General features: G+C 40.4%; 1 protein-coding gene across 27 annotated transcripts in view; it reads right to left on the bottom strand.

Annotated features, from left to right (window-relative positions):
* Window positions 1–23,010, bottom strand: part of ARHGAP21 (Rho GTPase activating protein 21) — a 198,831-nt gene that overhangs the window by 61,341 nt on the left and 114,480 nt on the right. For 22 of the 27 annotated variants that reach the window (XR_010599115.1, XR_010599118.1, XR_010599116.1 and 19 more), the window contains 3 exons: window positions 17,426–17,518; window positions 11,929–12,007; window positions 4,014–4,068 (listed from right to left, as the gene is read on the bottom strand). Coding sequence is in view for 13 of the 27 variants with exons in the window: in XM_065586870.1 (XP_065442942.1) it covers window positions 4,014–4,068; window positions 11,929–12,007; window positions 17,426–17,518 (227 nt within the window). In the remaining 14 variants the exon portion in view is untranslated. Of the gene's footprint in view, window positions 1–4,013; window positions 4,069–11,928; window positions 12,008–17,425; window positions 17,519–19,175; window positions 19,195–23,010 lie in introns of those variants that run through there. The other 5 variants (XM_065586879.1, XM_065586878.1, XM_065586877.1 and 2 more) reach the window with 3 other exon arrangements.

Below are 23,010 nucleotides of genomic sequence, written 5' to 3'. Positions count from 1 at the left end.
AGTAAAAAAAAAATTGTTAGGTACAAAAAGACTAACCCATTTCTGGCATAGCACGATCAGTTTTTAGTATCTGCACCCCCTCAGAAATTCTGTCAACAAAGCTATAACATTATGTCCCACTGAAGTTTTCATTCAGATAAATGAAGGTCATAGTGGAAATATTTACAATGAACTGATGTTTCTGATTGGTTAGCAAACTGCTCCAACTAGCAGTCTTTTTCAGCAAGCTAGTCGGTGCTCACTGGTAGAACAACATGCTCAGCCTTGGAGTACTGGGAGCAACAGAAAAGGAAGCTTCTCTAGTAAGACCTCTGGTAAACGATGTGCAGTACTGATAGTCCTGGAGACCCAAGCCCTCTTTTATCCACCAAACAGATGTAACGTGGTCAATGGAAGGATAGAACAATCAGACCATAAACATGCTTCAACCCTGACGTAGAAAGAACTGACTTTAGGGGCAAGAGGATATTTTAGACTCCATGGCCTGAGCTATTCTTGGCATCTCTGCTGAGGCAGCCAACATCCAGTGGTATAGGTTCAAACTATAACTCTCATGATAACAACCTGGGAGCTCTACAAAGGCAATGCTGCATACCTTGAGTATCGGGGTTAGGGGTACAAGAAAAAGACAGACAGGGACCTAACATCTGAGCTGTGATGATGGATTTGAAAAAAGCCTCACTCTGCTCTCCTACCCTGGCAGGACAGCTGGCCCAAGAGGTTTAGGAGATCACTGTAAAGACATGAGGAATAACAGGGATTTTTAGATAGTCACACTGGGTTTCCAGAGAGAACTAAGCTAAACAAAATGTCACAAGATTTTTTTCAAACTCAGAACACTAAATGGGGATGGGTTTTTGTGTCACACACAGAAATCTGTCCAAGAATCAAGGTAACTTCCTACATTATTATAAATCTATATTACACTTGTTGCCAGTTGTGACCCTAGGCACCCCGTAATCACACCCTACATACTACTGCAATAATATCTGTACAAAATATGGCTTGGGAGGTATATGAAAGCTAACATGCTGGTTATTAATATTGTAAAGTGCATGTGTTAATGTTATATGAAGTTACGAATTCTCTCTGTATGATGTTGTTATAACATGTTTAAGACAAGACAGCCAAAGGAAAGTGGGTTTACCTCTATTTACATATTAACAGTAAACCAAGCTGTCAAGCTAAACCAGTGGGGGTTATCCTGCTCCTGAACCTGAGACACAGAGAATTAAAGTGGCTCCTGCACTCCAGAGACACACAGGGGACTGAATCCCCAGGAGACCTTCCTGATTTGTAAGACAAAAGCAATCCCTTTGGGAAAAGAAGAAACAGAGAGAGACTTCATCTTTATCCTTCACTTTAAGGAAATCAAATCGGTTGGTTGCTTTATCTCCTTGATGGGTCCCGGCCACCAAAAAAATTGAAAGAAAATTGTGGGTAAAAGAAATCATCTTGAACAAAGACTGTCTTGAAAGGCTAAGTTTTATACTTTCAGACGCATATTTTTCACTTTTAATTGCTTGTAACCATCCTCTCTCTTTTTCACTTGGTACCACTTCTTAGTCCATGCTCTTTCGTTAATAAACTTGTTTTATTTCTACTATAAACCAATTCTGTTCTGTGTTTGAAGGGAAGGTCATATTTACCCCAGTTAAATTAATAAGCCGAGATGTACCAACTCATTAACAGAGCAGCAAACTTAATATTTTCTGTGAATGTACAGTGGTAGAGGCCGTGCATTGCAGAGAAATGTCTGAGGAGCTCAGGGGCTGGAGTTCTCCAATTGTTACCTGCTAGGCAAGATTTGCCTGGGAAAGCATTGGGAAGTATGTTGGTGAAGAAGACAAACCGGTATGGCCAGGAGCTGATGCACAATCTAATCACCAGCAACTCTCACGCTTACTGAGGCAGGGAGGTAACAGTGGCTCACAGCTATGGGTATCCCCAGCAGCATGTTACACAAGTCTTTGTTAATCACAGACATTTATAACAACTGTATAACAAAAAGCTAACTGATAAATTGTTACAGAATACAGTGATCAGGGACATAGTTATTTGAGGCTTAATTTCTAACCAAGAAAAATGGACATTATCGTCTATGTATTAGCAGAACATTCAAATCTAGAGATTAAACAAATAATATTTTTTAAATTTAAAAGACTCCTCTCCAATAGCAACAATGAAATCAAATTTCATTACAGTAGCACAGTGTGTGTTACACTAGTTAAAGATCTGTTATTTCAATTTTAAAACCCTTTGTTGTAAGATTTATATTATGCTATGAAGTGTCCTCTGGTTTGAAACTTAGCATTCAACATTTCAGTTTAGTGAAATCTTAATGTAACTTTATATTTGACAAACTTTGGAAAAAATTCATTTGTCCATTCTTGCACTAGCAAATGTAAAATAAAATTAAATGAACAACATGAGTTATGGACAGTATTTAAGATTTAAGTGACCTTAAACAATTTTTTTTTTTTAAAGGAAGTTGAATTCTGTAGGATGCATCTGTGGTGTGAACCATCCATTCTTGTTATTTTGAGTGTCTCAGCCTGGCATCTATTCACAGATGTCCAGTTTTTGCCCTATGTTGAATTTAAATTAAAAGCTAAACTCTTCACTGCACCTGTACGCCATTTCCAACCTCTCTCTATCATTATGGACACCGCCACCATTCTCTGAGTCATTCAGGACATAACCTGGGCATCATATGCTCATTCGGGCCATTTTTAAATCTTGCCACTATTCCCACACAACATAATCCCGAAAATCCAGCTTTTTCTCTCAATCCACAAAGCCAAAACTCCCATCCATATCCATCATTTAATGTCTTCACTACTGAAGCTTCCTCTTTCCTGGCCTTGACTCCTGTAGCCTTACTCCCCCCTCAAGTCTATTCAAAACACTGCTACTAAAATGATCTTCTTGACTTGTTGCTCTAACCACATGAAGCACCCTTCAAATTTAAATTCACTTATCGTGTGATGCCTACAAAACCCCTGCTGCTGTCAATAGCTAACCAAGTCTTTTCTGACCTTTGACCTTTTCCTACTCCCTAGCTATAGCCCCAATTAACACAAATGCCAATACAGGAAATTTACAAGGATGTGCCAATTCTTCACCAGGATCATTCGCATGCGTTTTACACCCTCAGCTCTTGGGTGTTCAGACTGTAAGCCCTCTGGGACAGGGATCATTGCCTCTGTTTAACAGTCCCCAGCACAGTGGGGCCTCAATCTCAGTTTTGATCCATCATAAAAATATTTACAACAGTTTGCGTAAAAAGGTTTTGGAAAACTATTTGATTTAGAAAATAAGTTACTGTATATACTATATTGTTTGGGGAAACTTCAAGTTTGAGGAAAGATGCGCAGTACTGTACATACAGTAACATTTTCCAAACTATATAGTTCTCCTTGTTCAAATTATATGCAACTGCTACATTTTGTCATGGAAATTTTCACTGTTTTGTTTCAGGTGAAACTGCATCTTTTACACGGTGCAACGTTATACTTCTCTTCAAATCTGGAAATACCTCTTACTTGGAATTGAATTCTGTATAGAGTGCAAGTAAGTTCTTTCTGTGCAAAAAAAAATCCACAAAAATCTAGCCATTTTCTTAAAATAGCCCTTTCTCAAGTTCTAACGTTAAGAAACCTACATTAAATCAAGTCAGACAATCATAAGTGGTTTCTAAAATACCTCTTTAGAATAGCTTCAGTATTTTACTAATATCGTGGAAAATGTTATGAACGGAGGTATTTTTCTCGTGTCCTAAAAACTACTACCGGTGCTTTCACATTCTGAGATTTCAAAGATAAGCAGCAAGTAGAGTGGGAGTTAAGGAGTAACAGGAAAATAAATGTTGTGATTCCAACTACTTCCTAACAGCAAATGTTCAAAGATTTAAAGTATTCAGAAAGCAGCATACATCGTTCAAAAAATTTTCAGCAAATCAATGAGTTTTTTCAATAGTATATCTTATTTTCATTTTCAGAAACACAACATACCAGTTGAAGGATGTCTTCATCTTTAGGCATAACACTAAGTTCCAGTATGCAGTCACTGAAACACAATAGAATATATTACTCACAATTTTGAAAAAAGGGATTTTATGTTCAGTTAATATAAGGAGAATGACACTGGTTAAGATATGATCTGCTTGCTTCCCCCATGTCAGAACTAGTCAAGCACTCACCATTTAAAAGTTAAAAAATGCTTAGCCTTTCAAATAAGTCTCTTCACTGGAGATGAAATCATAATGGCAATCATAGCATGACGAATACATTCATTTTTTTCCCCCTTTACATACTGAATTTTACTTACCAAGGTTCATTTGTATATGCAATATGTTAAACATAAGAGATGTTATACCATGCAGATTCAACATAATTAAATATTCCTGCTTCAATACTACACTACACAATGCAGTATCCTTAATAAAATAAACTTATCTTATTAAGGTAGTTGGAGCAAGGATGGTGGGGCCCCCACAATATTATCACACCACTCAAGTTTTTCTTTTGCATTCAAATGTAACCTTTTATAAACAACCATATTTAGCTTGTAAGCTAAACAATCTGGCCATCTTCTGGATGGGAATGCAGAATATCTGCCATCATAGCTTACTTGGCTAGCAGGTAAGAGTGGTTATATGCACAGCAACTTGCCACTTATGAATGTTTCTAAGGTACAGTAACTCCTCACTTAAGGTTAACATTGTTTCGTTGCTGACCAGTTAGGGAACATGCTCGTTGAAAGTTGCACAATGCTCCCTTATAACGTTGTTTGGCAGCTGCCTGCTTTGTCCACTGCTTGCAGAAAGAGCAGTTGGAGCTAGCTGGTGGGGGCTTGGAACCAGGGTGGACAGGCAGCCCCCAATCAGCTCCCCGCTCCCCTAAGTTCCCTGTGCGGCAGCCACTCAGTGGGCTATCAATTGCCGGCAGTTCAGCTGTCCCTCACCCCACTGCCATGTGCTGCTCCTGCCCTCTGCCTTGGAGCTGCTCCCGGGAGCCTCCTGCTTGCTCTGCAGAGGGGTGGGGGTGGGGGGAAGGGAGACTGTCAGGGTGTCCCCCTCCCCCCTGCTCCTGCCCCCCACTTACCCCATTTCCAGAGAGCAGCAGGGGGGCGGGGGGGACACGACAGGGCTCTGGACAGAGGCAGCTTGCTGACAGCAGCTGCTGTCTCAACTTGCTGATCTACTTAAAAAGGCAATGTACTTAGAGTGGGGTCAGCGTACTTAAAGGGGCAATGCACATCTCTCTCTCTCACACACACAGGGTGTCTCTCTCTGTCTGCCATGCTGTCTCCCCTCCCTCCATTTGTGCTGCCTTGTAGAGTGAGAGGCTACATTAACAACGTGTTAACCCTTGAGGGCTCAGCCGAGTGCTAGTTCATCATTTAGCAGTAAGGCATTCTCTGGGAAATATCCCACCCTCTGACTTCACCACCTCAACCAAGCTTCATAATCATCATTGCTGTGTACAGTTTTAAATTGTTTAAAACTTACACTCTGATGAAAAAAATTTCCCTGGAACCTAACCCCCCCGCCCCATTTACATGAATTCTTATGGGGAAATTGGATTCAGTTAACATCTCTTAAAGTCATAGTTATGTTCCTCAAAAATGCAACATTAAGTGAGGAGTTACTGTATCTATACTATCTTTTTTTTTTAATCTGCTTTTTGGGGGATACCTACGAACTATGGTACCTGCCTATGGTGTCTTGGACAAAAATTAAAGTTGCAAATACGTGAATACAAGAAAAACTACCCACTCTCAAGAAAGTTAATTTAGGGGTCTTGAAAACTGGCAGAGAAGACAGTACAGGCAGTAGCAAGGCAAGCATCCCCATCCAATCCCATGATTGTGCTTCAACCTTATCCTGGAGGAATCAGCTAAAACTTGTACAGTCATTCAGAAGAGACATATGACAATGGGTGAACTGCCAGCTATTTATTGGCATCTCATGTCAAGCTTTGGTCTTTATATCTGGATTACTAAACCCACTGGAAGAACTAAGATAAAAAAGTCACAAGTAACAGTCCACTGGTTTGAGAAGGCATAGGTACATATGGGTCTGCAGTGCCACACTGAAAATGGATTAAAGATGGGTCAGACAGCCAGAAATGATAAAAATGTAATCCATGCAGCAAGTCCAAAACTAATGTTCAGAAGTTACCCAGAGAGAAACAGTAATCTCATATTCCCCAAACAAAGGCAAATCCTATGAACGTGTTATTCTGGAAACAATGCCAATGAGCTCTATCAAAAACTAAGGCAACTCAAGAACCATGAATATATCTACACTACAAAAAGAGATCTGCAGCAGCAAGTCTCAGAACCCAGGGCTACTGACTAGGGCTTGCACTGCAGGGCAAAAAAAAAGCAATGTGGACATTCGGGCTCGGGGTGGAGCCTGGGTTCCGAGAGCCTGCCCCCAGCACATTTTAGAGATTGGGCTCCACCCTGAGTTAGAGTGTCTACATTGCTATTTTAGCACAAGCCCAAATCAGTGGACCTGAGCTCAGAAGCACTGCTGTGGTGTTTTGTTTTATTTTGCTGGGTAGAGGTACCCTAAGAGTCTCCACTGCATTTCCTGATGTGCACAGATCTTGATACGAATCCTTATCTTCGCATCAGAGAAGGCACTCTGCACTAAAACAATAGGCTGAATTGATTCCAAGTCAGTTTTACAGTGTGTCTTGACTGTCTTATGCAAGGATATTAGAGCTGATCTACAACCTACTTTAATAAAAAGAACAGGAGTACTTGTGGCACCTTAGTGACTAACAAATTTATTTGAGCATAAGCTTTCTCTAAAGTGCCACAAGTATTCCTGTTCTTTTTACGGATACAGACTAACACGGCTGCTACTCTGAAACCTACTTTATGTGACCTAACTATGGCTGATGAACATTTACTGGAAAAATTGCTGCTTACTGCATTGAAATGGAATGTCAACAAAAATTAAAAACAACAGGGCAACTTTAAAGGCATTAGAAATAAATGCCATGCACCTTCTTTTGGAAAATGGAGAAACCCAAGATTTCACCATTTTCAAAAGAAAACAAAATGTCCTTGCAGAGAGCGAGAATGACTCTCTCTCACTCTCTGGGACTTTCAGATCCAGAGCACAGACGATCCAATTTGTTCAAGTTTCAACAAAAGGTCAGAACTCAGTTTAATAAAACTTATTTTCCCACAAAAGAAAAGCCTCATTCTTGAAGGCATAGCATATGCTTAGTTATTCTTTACATATGAAAGATGCTTCTGTTCTGTAGTTCATTTATCCATTTGCTACTAACTACAGACAAAAAGGTGGGATTTCAAAATAGGATAATGTGGGAAATTAGATTTCAAAAAGCTTTTTTCCTATAATATTCATTTGAAAATGTACAGTACACTAAGCCAAATGGTACAGTTTCTTTACTTTTAAAACCAATTTTATCATTACAGAAGCAGATTGATATAAACTGAAAGAAACAGTGTGTAAACAACCATAAAAATAAGCCTTCAAAAATAAGTTTCCAGGACTTTTTAGAACACAAGTTTAACAGGTACATGACTATTGACACATTAAAATAAAAATTTACTGCTTATATTATCAGATAAAATGGGAAATTTTGTTGTAAAGTTATAAGCTAATCTTTAAAAACAACAGTGTTAACAATACTCTGTTGTATTGTTTGACGATGTCCCCCCCCCAACTCTAAACTAACAGTTGGAAAAGGAGGAAGGGAGAGAGGTACTGTAGTTTTACATTATTGCTCCTGAAAAATAGAGACTTCAGTACTAGAACTGACCTTAGGACTCGTGCAGAGCCCCATGAGGCAAATTATGCAAGGGTTCACACCTATGCAAGGGTTCATCTATGCAGATCCAACTTCAACATCAGGACCTTAGACTCTATATCAGAAAGCCACGTAGCTGATAATGCAAAGTTCCCATTCATAGATTCTAGGACTGGAAGGGACCTGAGAGGTCATCGAGTCCAGTCCCCTGCCCTCATGGTAGGACCAAATACTGTCTAGACCATCCCTGATAGACATTTATCTAACCTACTCTTAAATATCTCCAGAGATGGAGATTCCACAACCTCCCAGTTTATTCCAGTGTTTAACCACCCTGACAGGAACTTTTCCCTAATGTCCAACCTAAACCTCCCTTGCTGCAGTTTAAGCCCATTGCTTCTTGTTCTATCCTTAGAGACTAAGGTGAACAAGTTTTCTCCCTCCTCCTTACGACATAATTTTAGATACCTGAAAACGGCTATCATGTCCCCTCTCAGTCTTCTCTTTTTCAAACTAAACAAACCCAATTCTTTCATGTAGCTCCTATAGAGGATGGGGGGCTTTTTACATATAGCAGAATATCAACCACTCTCCTACTCTCACCAAGCGATATTTCATGCTTGTTTATCTGCACTGTGTAAAGGGATTTTTCTTCTATTCAAATAAAATTTAAAAGACTAATTTCCAATGAGTCACCAAAAGAAATCCAACATTTGTAAACTAAAATGTCACTGAAGAGGCTTCACTCAAAATAGTTCATCTAAATGGGATTGTTAATTTATAGGAACCTTGTGGCAGAGGGGTTTGAGACCTCCCAATGTTCATAATTTGTAAAATATACCTGTAAGTCTCAAAATATTCACTCCAAGTGTCAAGATATTAAGGAAATCTTAAACTGTTTTCTTCATTTTCTTAACACTCATGAAAGTGTATGCAAGGTTATCACTTATATAATGCTGATCAGAATCATCACACACAAAGGAAGTGACAGTTTGAACAAAACATTAGGTACAACATTATTAATTCTTAGAGATGTCTATGGAAAGCTCTGATCAAGCAAATATGACATAGAAATGAGGTTATTTGCTGTTCTTAGTCAAACTCAGCATCAGAAGAGGTATCAAAATGAAAGCACTAAGACACAGAATCTAGACCAGCGTGAAGATCCACATTTTATGGGCTTTTTTTTTTTTTGGTGGCTAATGTTAATCTTGTGTATAGTTTTGAAGGTTTTAGCAATACATTTATGTTATGAAAAATTAAGAAGGAAACAGAATGCAAGGATGGATTGTAAAAATCCATATTCAATGTTCAAGTATCAGAGGGGTAGCCGTGTTAGTCTGTATCCACAAACAACGAGGAGTCTGGTGGCACCTTAAAGACTAATGGATTTATTTGGGCATAAGCTTTCGTTGCTTATGCCCAAAGTGAAGAACCAATGTTGTGGCTCTTCCAACCCCCAAAGGACTTTCTAAAAAATCATTACTGTGAATCAGCATACTGATCTCCTGTTTCTTGGTCTATTTTCAACGTAACTAGTAAAATAATTTGTGTCTCTTACAAGTTTTTTCATTAGTGCCCATCACGTCTCTACGTTGCTTGTATGCAAGTGAATAAAGATCCAATTTTGGTGGGCCAATCTAATAGGTTGGCAAATACTGGTAAATGGCGCAAGACCTAAATTCAAGAGCAATCTCAGGACTTATGTCATTTGGAACAATTCACTCTGGGAATTCTGCAGAACTATTCTCTCATCCTCCAGAAAGAATATATAGTACACCTCTACCTCGATATAACGCGACCCGATATAACATGAATTCAGATATAACGCGGTAAAGCAGCGCTCCGGGGGGGGCGGAGGGGGGCACGGCGGGATTGCGCGCTCCGGCAGATCAAAGCAAGTTCAATATAACACGGTTTCACCTATAACACGGTAAGATTTTTGGCTCCCGAGGACAGCGTTATATCTGGGTAGACGTGTATAAATCAAACTTTACCATCTCTTACCAGAGGCTGAGAGAGAAGGCTGCATGTCCTCAAAACCATTAGATGAATGCAGTTGACTTCTCCAAGTCAAAAGGCATGTGGATTAAACAAACTGAAGTCAATGGGGAACCTTTCCACTGACATCAACAAGCGTTAGTTTGGGTCCTATATTAAGGAAAAGCCACACTACTGAAGTCCATAGCATTCAGTAATGAGGATAGGCATCTACATTGCAAAACTCAGTTTACATCTTTTCTGGAAATAACAATGAAGTATTAGGAGAAATTGAGGTGCCACAAGAAGGGGTGCTGGAATAACTTGATAATTTAAAAAGCAATAAGCCACCAGACCCAGACTGTATACATCCAAGACTTGTATACATCCTAAAACGAGGAGTTTAAATATGAAGCGGCTGAGCTGGTACCAAAATATGCTGTGTCTCATTAAAAACAGCTGATATAAATAATATGCTATTGTATGATATATTTAAAAATATTTCTAAGGGTGATTGGGGGAATTACAGACCAGTAAGCCTTCCATTTATATCTGCTAAATTGGGTTGAAATTATAATTAAAATCAGGGTATTGACATATCTGGAAAATCATGCTATGCTAGGGTATAACCAACACAGTTTCGGAAAAGAAAAATCATCTCTCACTAATCTAGAAGAATTTTTTTTCCAACGTCAGTAAAGTAGTAGATGAAGGAGAACTGGAGGACATAATTTAATTTTCAAAAGGTCTATGACCAAGTCCCTCGCAAGAAGCTACTAAAGAAACTAAGCAGTCACTGCTGTGAGGCAAAATACTGTCTTGTATCAAAAAACTAGCTAAGAGACAGGAAACAAAGAACAGAAATAAATGGTTGGTTTTCATCATGGCAAAAAAGGTAACAATGTGTTGTTTCAAGTTTTTTTAATAATAATCTAGAAAGTGAGCAGCAAGGTTGCAAAATTTAAAAAGATGACAGTTATTTAGGTTAGCCTAGTGCAGAGAAGACTGAGTAACTTTAGAGGAACCTAACCAAACTACATGAATCAACAATACAATAGAAAACTAAGTTGAATGTTAATAAATGCCAAGTAAAGCACACAGGAGGGAAAAATCTCAATTATACATCTCATATGGCTCTAAATTAACTATCAACTCAAGAAAGGTATGCATATCCGGAATCCTGTTTGCAGAATACTGGTCATTCCATCTAAAGAAGATATTGCAAAATTAGAAGGGAAGAGTGACTAGAATGAATAAAGGCATGGGAAAAACTCTCAACAAAAAGAGTCTGAAAAGACTGGGACTGTTTACTTTACAGGGGAAACAAATAAGAGGAGACATGGAAAAATATATAAAATAATGAATGGAATAGAATAGGTAGATCAGGCGCTTCCTTTCTCGCTGTCTGATAACACAAGAACAGGAGGACACATTCAATGAAAATAAAAGGTGGCACTTTCAATACTGATAAATGAAATCCTTTTTCCAAAACCGCTAGACTGTGGAACTCATTGCCACAGAATGTAATTGAGGCCAAGAATTTAATAAGATTCAAAAAAGGATTAGAGACACAAGGTGGGCGAGATAGTATCTTTTATTTGACCAGCTTCTGTTGGTGAGAGATAAGCTTTTGAGCTTACACAGAGCTATTCTTCAGACTGAAGATACTACCTCACCCCCACCATGTCTCTCTAGTATCCTGGGACCAACATAGCTACAATAGCACTGTATACAATAATATCCAGAGTTATAACAGTTAATCCTAACAAAAATTTTGAAGGGCTATAAAACCTCATGCTTCATTTTTTAAAATCAATCTCCAAGTATTAGGGATTAGAATGGGACTTTCATGGAGGGGAAGATTATTACACTATTATTCCTTTATTATACTTCTGAAGCATCTGGTGTAGGTCACTGTGAAAGACAAATACTAGCTTAGATGGACCATGCTCTGATCCAGTACACCAATTCCTATGAGTACAATACTGTTTGTGGAGGCAGGAGGGATTTATTTTTTATGTATACATACACACAAACTTGCACGCACACACAGTGGTTGACACACTTTTGCAGAATCATGCAATAGTCATCCCTCACTAGCACCAATGTATTAAGTTGGCACTCAAAATTGACTAATTTACAAATATCTTACCTGTTCTGAATTAAAGCAATTACTTGGGAATATGTCTTCCCAATAACACTCTCTCCATTAACTTTTACAATTCTGTCACCTATGGGAAAAAAATAAATAAAAAGTTAAACATACAGCATATTTGTTTCTATTCCAGTTTTCTGGATTCTTCTCTATTCATTTTAAAAGGATGTTTCAGTACTTCACAATCAGGACCACTAACGTAATGAATTTAAGTTTAGCTTGCTTTAAAAACAAACTACAAGCATATTCTTTGCTGCTTAAAAAGATTTCTTTATGTGTAGATAGTGTATATAAAAAATAAAAATAAAAATTTTCCTGCCAAATATTCAGATGTGGTACTTAATTCTATGCTCCCAAATTACATCCCTTAAACAACTCATTTGCTCACACAAATGCTCTTTTGAACACACAAGCAGGCATAAACAATATAAGAGGCTAGTTTAAAAATTTGGCATCCAAAACAACTTTTGAGGGATACTTCTCGATATTGAAATATGTTTAAAAAATTATTTACAAGTAAGCTTTTGTTTAGAAACGTAAAAAAAAAAAGAGTAAATTTTGGATTCGGAACACCTCCAGCAGTAGCACCTGTCCTTTCAACAGGCACCGCAATTTTCTTTTGTTCTAGAATATAGCAGTGACAGCAATAAGGAGACTGTTTCTAAAACTGCTCCAATTCCTTCTTTTCCTCAAAATGCTAGTGTCACTTACATGATACTTTCAGCTTTTTGATGTCCAAACTATCTATCCACATGGTGCAGTGGTCTAATTCTGTGCCACCTAGACCAAATTTAGAATTGAACTACAGTTTCTCTGAGCTTTTCCAGGTAGTTTTGTTGGGTCCTACGGATTATAATCTTCTCTCACTCTTCAACCACAGGTAGATGGCAACTTAACAGAAAGGAAACATGAGAGATCTGTGTACTGTGGGCTCCTTTTCAGTTTTGAAACAGAAACTAACCTCTTCACTATCACAACAGAGCTAAAAGAGGCTGTACCCCTTACACGATATAGGAATTATAAAGTAATCATGTGCACATCCTGGGCTTCTCTCAAAAAACCAAACAAACAAATAGAAAATGTTTAAGGAAGGACAACAACTTTTAAGAAGCTTTGAAACAAGAGCAAAGGCGGCTTGAACTCTTCTAATAACGTAGAGAGGAAGAACTCTTATTTTTCTTAGATAGAATCTTCCCTATACGAATACCCTGTAGCAGAAGTTAACCAATTACAGATATATACTGGAGACTCTTTGGAATGCATGACTTCTGAAGACTCTTGAATGATGACCTCTTCTGCTTGCTAGCATCTTGCTGAGGACAAAGTTCTGCATGAAGATCTAACCTAGCTGAGTTCCAGAAATGGACCTAATGGTTCCTTTTTTTTTTTTTTTTTTTTTTTTTTTTAACTGGTTTAGACTGTACATATGATTTTCAACACATGATTAACAAAGGATTACATATTGGAGGTTTACAAATGTAAAACTTTGTGAACAGTGCATTTGGGTCCTTGTTTCAGCTGATTGTTTTGCTGAACTGGTATTGCTGGCTAAAGTAGTTTCCCAAAGGTGAGCAAGAACAAGAAGCAATACTACATAAGATAATTTGATGCCAAACATCCTCTCTGCTGGTAATCCACGTGACTGATGAGTAATCTTGGCTAGTGGAAGGCCAAGCTCCAGATAAGTAGGTAGATCATTGTGAATTCCCTACCTAATTCCACTGAGGTGTTGGATTTTTCTGAAGCCACAATTTAGTCTGGAATGCTTGAATCATTCTCAAGCTACAAAAAAAATTTACAGATAAAAATTGTCATTATTTAGGCCAAGAACTACATACTTAGGGGTTTTAAATCCTGTTCTAAGAAGTTTAGCCACATTCAGCAGCGGCTCCAGGCACCAGTGCTCCAAGCGCGTGCCTCGGGCGGCTAGCCGTGGGGGGCGCCCTGACGGTTGCTGCGAGGGCGGAAGTCAGGCTGCCTTCGGCGGCTTGCCTGCGGGAGGTCCGCCGGTCCCGCAGATTTGGTGGCAATTCGGTAGCGGGTACGCCGAAGCCACGGGACCGGTGGACCTCCTGCAGGCAAGCCGCCGAATCCGCGGGACAGGGGACCTCCCACAGGCATGCCGCCGAAGGCAGACTGCCTGCCGTGCCTGGGGCGGCAAAAAAAACTAGATCCGCTCCTGGCCATATTGCAGGGCTTCTTCCAAATACCATCAGATCCTTCCCTTTGGCACTGAAAATAGGAACTGATTTTTTTTAAATCATAGCTTCAAATCTTGCCCACTTATTTGGTACTACTTGTTTTCACATAGGAATATTGAGTAATGATGAACATTCTTAGATTGCCTCATATCACCCATCTTCCTGTGGAATTTTTATCTCCAGCCTGCTCTCCCCATATTTTCAAATCAGCTCTCAGGCTGGGAACCAGCAGAAGTGATTTGGGTCAGCTTGGAGCAAGTGTCCAATGACTCAAAAAAGGAATTGCCTGGAAGCTTAAATGGCACTCATAACAGAATCAGCCTCAGGAACGGAGTGATTGAAGGAAGATTATAAGGTGGAAGAGCCTTTGCTCTGTTGTAGGTAGACAGAAGGAGAGAATGTGCTTATTGTGGGAAGAAGCAGGTAAAAGTTGTTGTTACAGTCATCCAATGATTAAATCCACCTCTATACTTTTTAGCAACATTTTGAATCAATCTGAACACACTGGTACCAATTCTCTCCTGCCTTGTATGTTGTGGAGTCATTTACATTTGTGCTGAGTGAGTGCAAAACATTGTTCTGATAGCATCTTATACCCGCTTTGCATAGGTGTACATAAGGGGCAAAGCATGGGAGAATCAGGCCCATTACAGTTACAGATATCGTAATTGCTTTCTACTATGTTTGGGATTCTCAGATGTAATCCCAGAGGTAAAACGCTTTGAGAGTCAAACATGGGAACTATGGACCTGCTCAGCAACAACCCAATTAGACTTATGAATACAAAACTACATATAACTATGAAAATTGTTTAAACTAAACCATTCTGCAGTTAGGATATCCTTTCATTCAATTTTACAAGATTGTCACAAGTCTCTATATTACAGCAAGCCACATTTAGTTTTTCCAGGCAACTGATCCACTGAAAAACTGGGTGTTTCTGTCCAATCAAACTGTGAATGAGACATTCAATAATACAAAAGAAGTGCCTTGCAGCAATGAAATACAAACTGACAAAAATAATGAAACGTAACTACTTCAGTTCATATTAGGTTTCAAAATGTTTTAACCTCTTTAGCTTAACCATAAAATGAAATAAAACCGTATGTAGCAATGGAACAACCCAAGAAAAGTTGGTTCCACAAAATGAGATATCCCATTATATACAAAGTGATTGTGTCAGAAGCTGAGCAATCTAACTGGCTGACCATTCTCTGAGTGCTTTATAATGTGATTTCCAAGATACAGCCATAATAATACATTTCAATCTAAAGTTTTTAACAGAAATGGCAACATGGCCTAATTAGATATTATGACTATCAGCAGTCTCCTTAAAAGGACACAGGTAATTTAAAAAAAATAATAATAAGTCTGAAAATAAAATATTCTCTGTACTGATTTTATCCTTTTTAGTATGGCAAATACTGAATTTCATCTTCCGTCAGAAAAGTAACATGCTCTCTTTGTACAACTTCAACATAAAGTTGCACTTTATCGAGCCGAAACATCTCTCTCTCTCTCTATACACCAGCATGAAATGATGCTATTGTTGCTCAGAGAATGCTTGCTATTGTAAAACTATACTAGAGTGAGGAGAAAAAATAGGATGTACTGCAGAGCCTGGAAAGTTAGTACTGTGATTTTTTAGATTTTTAAATGCCCTAGAGTTTTCATATTTCTTTTGAAAAAAAAAACGTACAAAATTACCCTATTCCAGACAATTAATACATGTACACTATTATTAAAAAAATATCTCAACAGCCAGGTCAGCGGTGTTCTCTGACACACATGTATTGCTTTTGTGTAGTATAGTGTTTGCCATGCTTTTAAGGATAGAAATTCACATTTACAATGGTATCCGGCTACATAATCTGTAGTTGTATAATTTGTATTTTTGTTCCTTCTAAACGTTTTCTTTCTTGAAAAATTTAAATAAAGAACCACAAATTATTACAAAACTTAGGCTAAATCTACACCAGGCTTGTGCCAGAATAGCCATGTTGGTCACAGGTGCGAAGAGGTGAGAGCCTGATCAATTTAGGCATGCAGGCAGAATTATGTAGCACAGACAGTTATATCTTGGTATAGCTTGTTTTGCTTGTGGGGACTAGGGGGTCTTTACTATATCGGTATAAAGTGCAACTTTGGCTGACCGAGACCAGGAGTGTTTGCCAGCATGAGATGCATTCTCTGCTTCAAAAAAATTTATGGACTAAACCAGACAAAACAAGCAAAATAATGGTTAGGGAGAGGGCCAAATGGGGATTGCTCATACACCTCTACCTCGATACAACACTGTCCTCAGGAGCCAAAAAAAAATCTTACCTTGTTATAGGTGAAACCGCATTATATTGAACCTGCTTTGATCCACCGGAGTGCGCAGCCCTGCTCCCCCAGAGCGCTGCTTTACCGCGTTATATCCGAATTGGTGTTATATCGAGGTAGAGGTGTATTTATTTGCTTTAAAATAGGTGAGGAGTGGGAAGGCGGAGGGTTAAATGATTTGGAAGCCATCAAGTTATGCACTTAACCTACGTAACCACATGTAAACTCCTCTTAGCCCTGGTCTTCCCTCATCCCTTCCCTCTTGTTTGTCACACTCACTTGTCCCTTGTCTTATATTATTTATAAGCTCTTCACATATTCCTTTATGTTTGTATAGCACCTATCACAATAGGACCCCAGTCTTGATTGGGGGTTTGGGGCATTAAAACAAATAACCCCAAAACAATATGAAAAATACAGGACAACCATTCAGGAAAAGGAGGGTGAGGGTATTATAGGAGAGCTGAAGAAGAGCAGAAGGATTGCTTGAAAAGTTGGGTTTGATGTAGAGGTCTGACAGAAGAGAGGGCACTCAGAGGACAAATCTGGTGACAATGCTCAATGGCTAAGTGGAGTGGTAACGTGACTGACAGCATAAAAGAAAAGATTGTGAAAAATGTAAAGCAGCAGCAAACAGAGGACTGAAGAGCAGACAGAGAGGAAGCAATATAAAATGGGAGCCAAGATTAAGGTGGGGGCAAGATTATGTAACACTTTATAGACAAGGAAAAGGAGCATGAGTTTGTGGTAGGGAGACAGGAAGCCACTGAAAAATAATCAAAGGGGTGAATTGCGTGGTCAGAGTGGTGGGACTGAAAGAAGACTATAGTAGCAATGTTTTGGGCAGTCCACAGGGGGAGAGGTGAGAGTAAGTGAGTCCAGAAAGTACAATAATCAAGATGAAAGACAAGACTGCAGAAAAGTTATAGCTTTGTTTATATTAAATTAGCACTATAAAAGAACAGTACCTGTGCATAATCCAGCTTCGAAAGCAGGTCCACCTTCTTTAACCTGCTTAACAAATATGGTATCCATCGGTTCCAGTTTGTTTCTTTGCTTCCCTAAAGAAAAGCACATGTTTTGAAATATATTTTATTAAGCTGTATTATGATGCTGAATTGTAAAAACCATTCTGAAAAAACTTAACCATGCCATATTCATCTTCATATTAAATATTAGGATCCAAATTATTTCTTAATTAATTTGGCAAATAGAGTATTAACATCTGTTCTATTTGAAACCATTTGCTTTCTTTTGGCTAGATTGAAGATCTTTGAACTGTCTGTTAAACTGTAGTTGCAAAATTGTAGTACATGAATATATCAGAAGACTGACACTTTTCAGCTTTATTTTTTCATCTCATCAGTATTCCATCCTCAGATTGGTGACCGTGGCATTCAATAAGGGACATCCCTTGTTTCCCAGATTCCCATCTGGCAGGTTTATGAAACCATACTAACTGAAATCACAATCAGAATTACAGTGCTATAACTTGAGGGGGGGAGGGGGGGAGAATGAGGTATTTCTCCAAAAGAGGGGCTAGACTTTGTAGTATCCTGAGAGCACCGTAAAAAACCCCCAAACTACTGACTAACAGCAACTCACAGCTCCCTGAGACAAGAGCTGACCAAAGGTCTTTGAAAATTTGTTTTTGATGGAAGTTCAAAAAGCAAAGTGCATACCAAGGTTTATCATAGTGATTGTGTGTCTAAATTGTACATATATTACATGTTCATAGACAGACATTCACAGGTTTGTTTCAGGGAGTCTAAACTGGTGAAATTTATAATCTTCTTGCCTCCTCACTGTGCACACTCACAAGCAACATGAATACCCCACCTCCTTCCCCTCTTACACATCACTTTTGCATTTGGTCCAGTAGGATGCAGCAGGAAACTGACTAGCATTTATAAATTAAAATGAGGAGATGGAGCGTACTACAAGTTACATCTATTGGATGCAAGTCAGAGTCCATCTTTGTCTTAACTGTAACGTAACAACAGAGCTGGAGTGAAATATAGTAAATTACATCATCTTAGACTTGCCTCTGAATTTGGCACACAGTGTAGAAATAAACAAGTCCTAATGGTCCAATTTTGCAAATTGCCGAGCACCCTGAACTCCCAATGAAAAGCAATTACAACTGTAAGTGATAGCAGAACCACAAATAAAACCTTAAATTGCCATAGGACAATCAAGAAAGTTGGCTCTTTGAAAGGAGATCACTTTTATATATAAGTGATTACGTCAGAAGTCTAGCAGTCAACTGGCTGATCATTCCTGGAGTGCTTTATAATGTGATTTGCAAGATACAGCTATAATACATTTTATTCTACAGTTTTGACAAGAAAGTGTCTTCATGGAGAAATACCTACTACGTCTGGCATTTTCCACCTGCTCAAAATATAGACATTAAAACATTGCTAAACCTTTTATGGCCATTCAGAGGCACTAATACTTCAAGTTTGGACAAGCTCAAAATGCAAGGCAAAGACTGACTTGCTCAAGCTAAGGACATGAACAAGTTGTTCCAGCTGCTTATAGGGGCCAGCACCTATAAATGGGTGATCTCTTGTAGGGTCAGATCCCATGACCATCAGTATTGCCATTCTCCTCCCTTACCCCAAGTCACACAATTTCATAATTGAGAAGAAAAAAGAAAAAACAATGCTGGAAACATCAACATACACTCAAAGAAAATAACAGATAGATACTTACTACCAATATAGTACATTCAGTTTATAACCACCCCTTCAGGTAAGTACAACACCAACACAGCCAATAGCTCAGACCTGAAACGCATATTATGTGATGAAAGTTCAGTAGTCAACAGATCTGACATCCAGATCCTTTTATCAGACAAGGCTCCCATCTTGTCTTTTTTTTTTTTTTTTTAAACCAATTCCTGGTTATTTGGCAGCAGAGGCCCAATGCTGGCTCACCCCATCCTCCCAAGTCACTCTATACATGATCTCTATCCGAATACACAAAACAAGGGGCCAGGCAGCCATGTCACTCCCATTCAACATCAAATGCAGAGAAGGATCCCTTGGAAAAACAGAATCCTTCGCAGGTATCCACCATATCTGTAAATCGGTGGAGATAATTACATACTAATCTACAGAGCTCAGAGATTGAAGGCTTCCCTGGAGAGCTGGAGTTTGACTGACAATAGTGGAGTCCCCAAAGTTCATCATGACAGGGGACTAGCATCTACACCGACAGTATCTCGGATGGTGGCCAAAAACCGCCTCTTCTACACACAAACACTCCACTTTGGGCTTCACAGGTATTCTTGGGACCAATTCACAAAGTTGGTCTCACACAGGACTAACTCTTTGGCTTAGAAATGGAAATAGGAAAGATTAGAAACTCACCCCTTTTCCCAGGAAGGTCACTACCTCCTTCAAACCAAGATCAATCTGCAGGCACACAGGTTGGAAGAAGGGACTATCACCACGGTTTGCCCCTGTAGATTTATGGTCCCAGATAAATTCCAGAGCATCTTCAATAAAATCTATATACAACTGAAGAGCCAAAGAGTGGAAGACCTAGTAAGATGCTACAGGCTTAATTCTTATTTGCACTAAAGCTGCTGTACACTGCTAGAGCAATGTAAAATGGATTTAATATAAATAAGACTAGGTCACTTGGATCACTCATGAGCCATTGCCAGACAGACTGGCACCTTCAGACCCTTAGATCTCTTTAGGTCTTAGATACTGATGTCAGATGACGCAGGAAGAAAGGAAACAAGTAGCAATACTTGAAAACCTGATCAGAAGCTGGTAACTCCAAAACAAGGTTTTCTAAAATCCTAGGCTATGGCTATAGCTGAGACTAAAATCTCTTTTCTCTTCTGCCACTGCAGCAGGTAAATCCTGTACCGCAGAACTTTAAAATGGTCTGTGAATGACTGTCTCAGTTCAGATTGCATCCACATAAACTCAGAAGCCAGATCCACTCCATGTGAATAACTATCAACAAGCTTCTCAGAGATCAAATAAACCCCAAATGCCCCCTCTCCAGACAGCAGCAGTCACATGCTCAGACAGCCCCCTCCCTCCCCCCCCCCCCAGCTCTTTACAGCATTCAGTATTTTCCCTGAGCCAGATATTAGAGTGCTGGAAGGAATCTGCATCACTACCTGTGATTCGCACTATAACAGGGTAAAAAGCAACAGAGGGTCCTGTGGCACCTTTGAGACTAACAGAAGTATTGGGAGCATAAGCTTTCGGGGGTAAGAACCTCACTTCTTCAGATGCATTTGTTAGTCTCAAAGGTGCCACAGGATCCTCTGTTGCTTTTTACAGATTCAGACTAACACGGGTACCCCTCTGATACTTGACTATAACAGGGTGGCACTTACCTCTTGTAAGTGCCCCATGGCAGAGTGCGTGTGCGTCCACTCAGTCTCTGTAATTGTGCTAGGTCTTCTGTAACTCAGCCCTGCAGCCAAGTCACACACAGTCTATATATGGAACACAAACAAAACAAACCCCTTCCGGGATAAAGAGTCCAGGCCTATCTTGGTATCCCTCGGGTGGTACGGCTCTTCCTGTAGCCCTTCCTGGGCTCAGTCTTTAAACAGTCCTGGCCCTGGTATGGGTCCGTGCAGGGCTGTCCCTAGCTATTTTGGTGCCTTACGCAGCTCTTCTCCCCGCCCCCCCCCCACCCACCGGCCTCTGCGGGGGGGCAGGGGAGGGCTTGGCCCCAGGCCTCCGTGGAGGACGGGGGCTGGCCACTTCCTGCGGGAAGTGGAGTGACCCGGCCCCAGCCTGCTCTGCTCCTCCGCTCCCAGGCTTGGAGGGGAAGGGGGAATCGCCCCCCAGCGGCGCAGCTGGGAACCAGGGGAGTGGAGCGGAGCAGGCTGGGGCCCGGTCGCTCTACTTACCGGTGAGTGCAGGTCCGACCCCTTCTGGAATCCTCAGGGGAGTGGGGGCAGGGAAGAGGCTGGGGCCCTGGAGAAGAGCCGGAGCAGCATGCAGCTGCGCAGGGCACCAGGAAATTTGGTGCCCCAAATCTCCAGGTCCCCTTCGCAGTTGCGTACTTTGCATATGGGTAAGGACAGCCCTCGGTCCGTTCCCCAGGGCTCCCTCCCTGGAGACATCTTCGCCCTCTCTGGGCACTTCTCTGACCCCAGTTCTCCAGCTGAGTCGCTCAACAGTTCAGGTCCCCTTCTGAGGGTGTACCAAAGTCCGCTAAAGTCCAATATCACTGACCCTCTTCAAGGTCTTCTCTGGGATCAGTTCAACTCCCTCCTCAATAATTTAGCCCCTCCACTTGTGGCCGGTGGGGTCCCGGACCTGCCCACTACTCCTGGGTCCCAACTGAGGGACCCTACAAATAGCAGCCACTCGCTGCATCCCTTTGACTACTCACGATGCTGCTACAATTTCCTGGGCCACTTCCCCATGACCCCTTCACCCTCGCCTTAGGGCTTTAGCTGCCAAGTTCCAGCAACCAGCCAGGAGCTCCTCCTTGATACCCCGGTCCCTGACAGCAACCAATCTGTTTGAGGTTCTGCAGTCCTTTCAGCCAGCCAGGAACACCATCCTCGCTCCTATGGCTCCAAGCAGAAACTGCCTCCCGTTCTATACTGCAGCTCCTTTGTATGGGCCGCCTGGGCCTGGAATGGCTGCTTCCCGCAGCCTCCCTCCGATTGGCTGCTTCCCATGCAGCCTCTCTAGGCCATTTGGAGGACAGTTCCACTGCTCCTTTTTGGAGACAGGATGTGGTAGCACCCTGAGGTCTACAGCAGGGGACCTCTGAGCCTGGTACACCCCATCACACAGACCCATGATCACTGTGGCTGTGGAAAGTTGCATCTGGAGCATATGGCACCTTTATTGGTAAAAATCATCAAATACCACCTTTGATGAGGCACCTTTGATTAGAGCATGTCTTAATGCCACATATTTTTAAACCTTCTCTTGACTCAGGCCTTGACAATTACCACCCCAGCAAACTCCCATTCTTGATCAAGATAATTGAGAAACTAGCTGAGTAGTAATCTCACTCTGTACCTACATTAATCAAGAAGTAACGATGATAGCAGTCATCCTTAAGAGTGAAGGATGTAAGAAGAGAGGACAGGGCTCCTAGCAAGAGGGCAAAAGCTTTGAAGCTTACTACCTAATGGTTAGAGTAATCAGAAACCCGATGGCTTTCAGAAAAGTATAAAACTCTTCTTCATCTTAGCTTTTCTATATTCCCAACAACAAAGAAGAGAGGAATTAGAACTAGAGAAAAAAGAAAAGAAGAAAAAAGAGAAAGGGGATAAGGAGTAGGAGGAGAGCAGAGAGAAAATAAAGCAATAAAATTAGGCCATGGAGCATTTGCGTGTTTGCTTTTTAACTCTTTGGGAGGTGATTGGAAACTACAGTGATTAGTGCCTTTAGAAAACCTGGATAAATAGCAAGGGTAGACGACAATTCTCAAATAATAAAACAAACTCATTGTCTGCCTCTAGAGGACATTTAGAGGCTAAAAAAAAAAAAAATTAGTCAACTCCTTCCTCCAACTGAGATCATAGGAGGGTTTGTATGCTTCC

This window comes from Chrysemys picta, chromosome 2 (genome assembly GCF_011386835.1).
Source record: "Chrysemys picta bellii isolate R12L10 chromosome 2, ASM1138683v2, whole genome shotgun sequence".
Lineage (NCBI taxonomy): Eukaryota > Metazoa > Chordata > Testudines > Emydidae > Chrysemys > Chrysemys picta.
The sequence above is the reverse complement of the archived record's forward strand: the minus strand, read 5'-3'. Positions and strand labels throughout refer to the sequence as shown.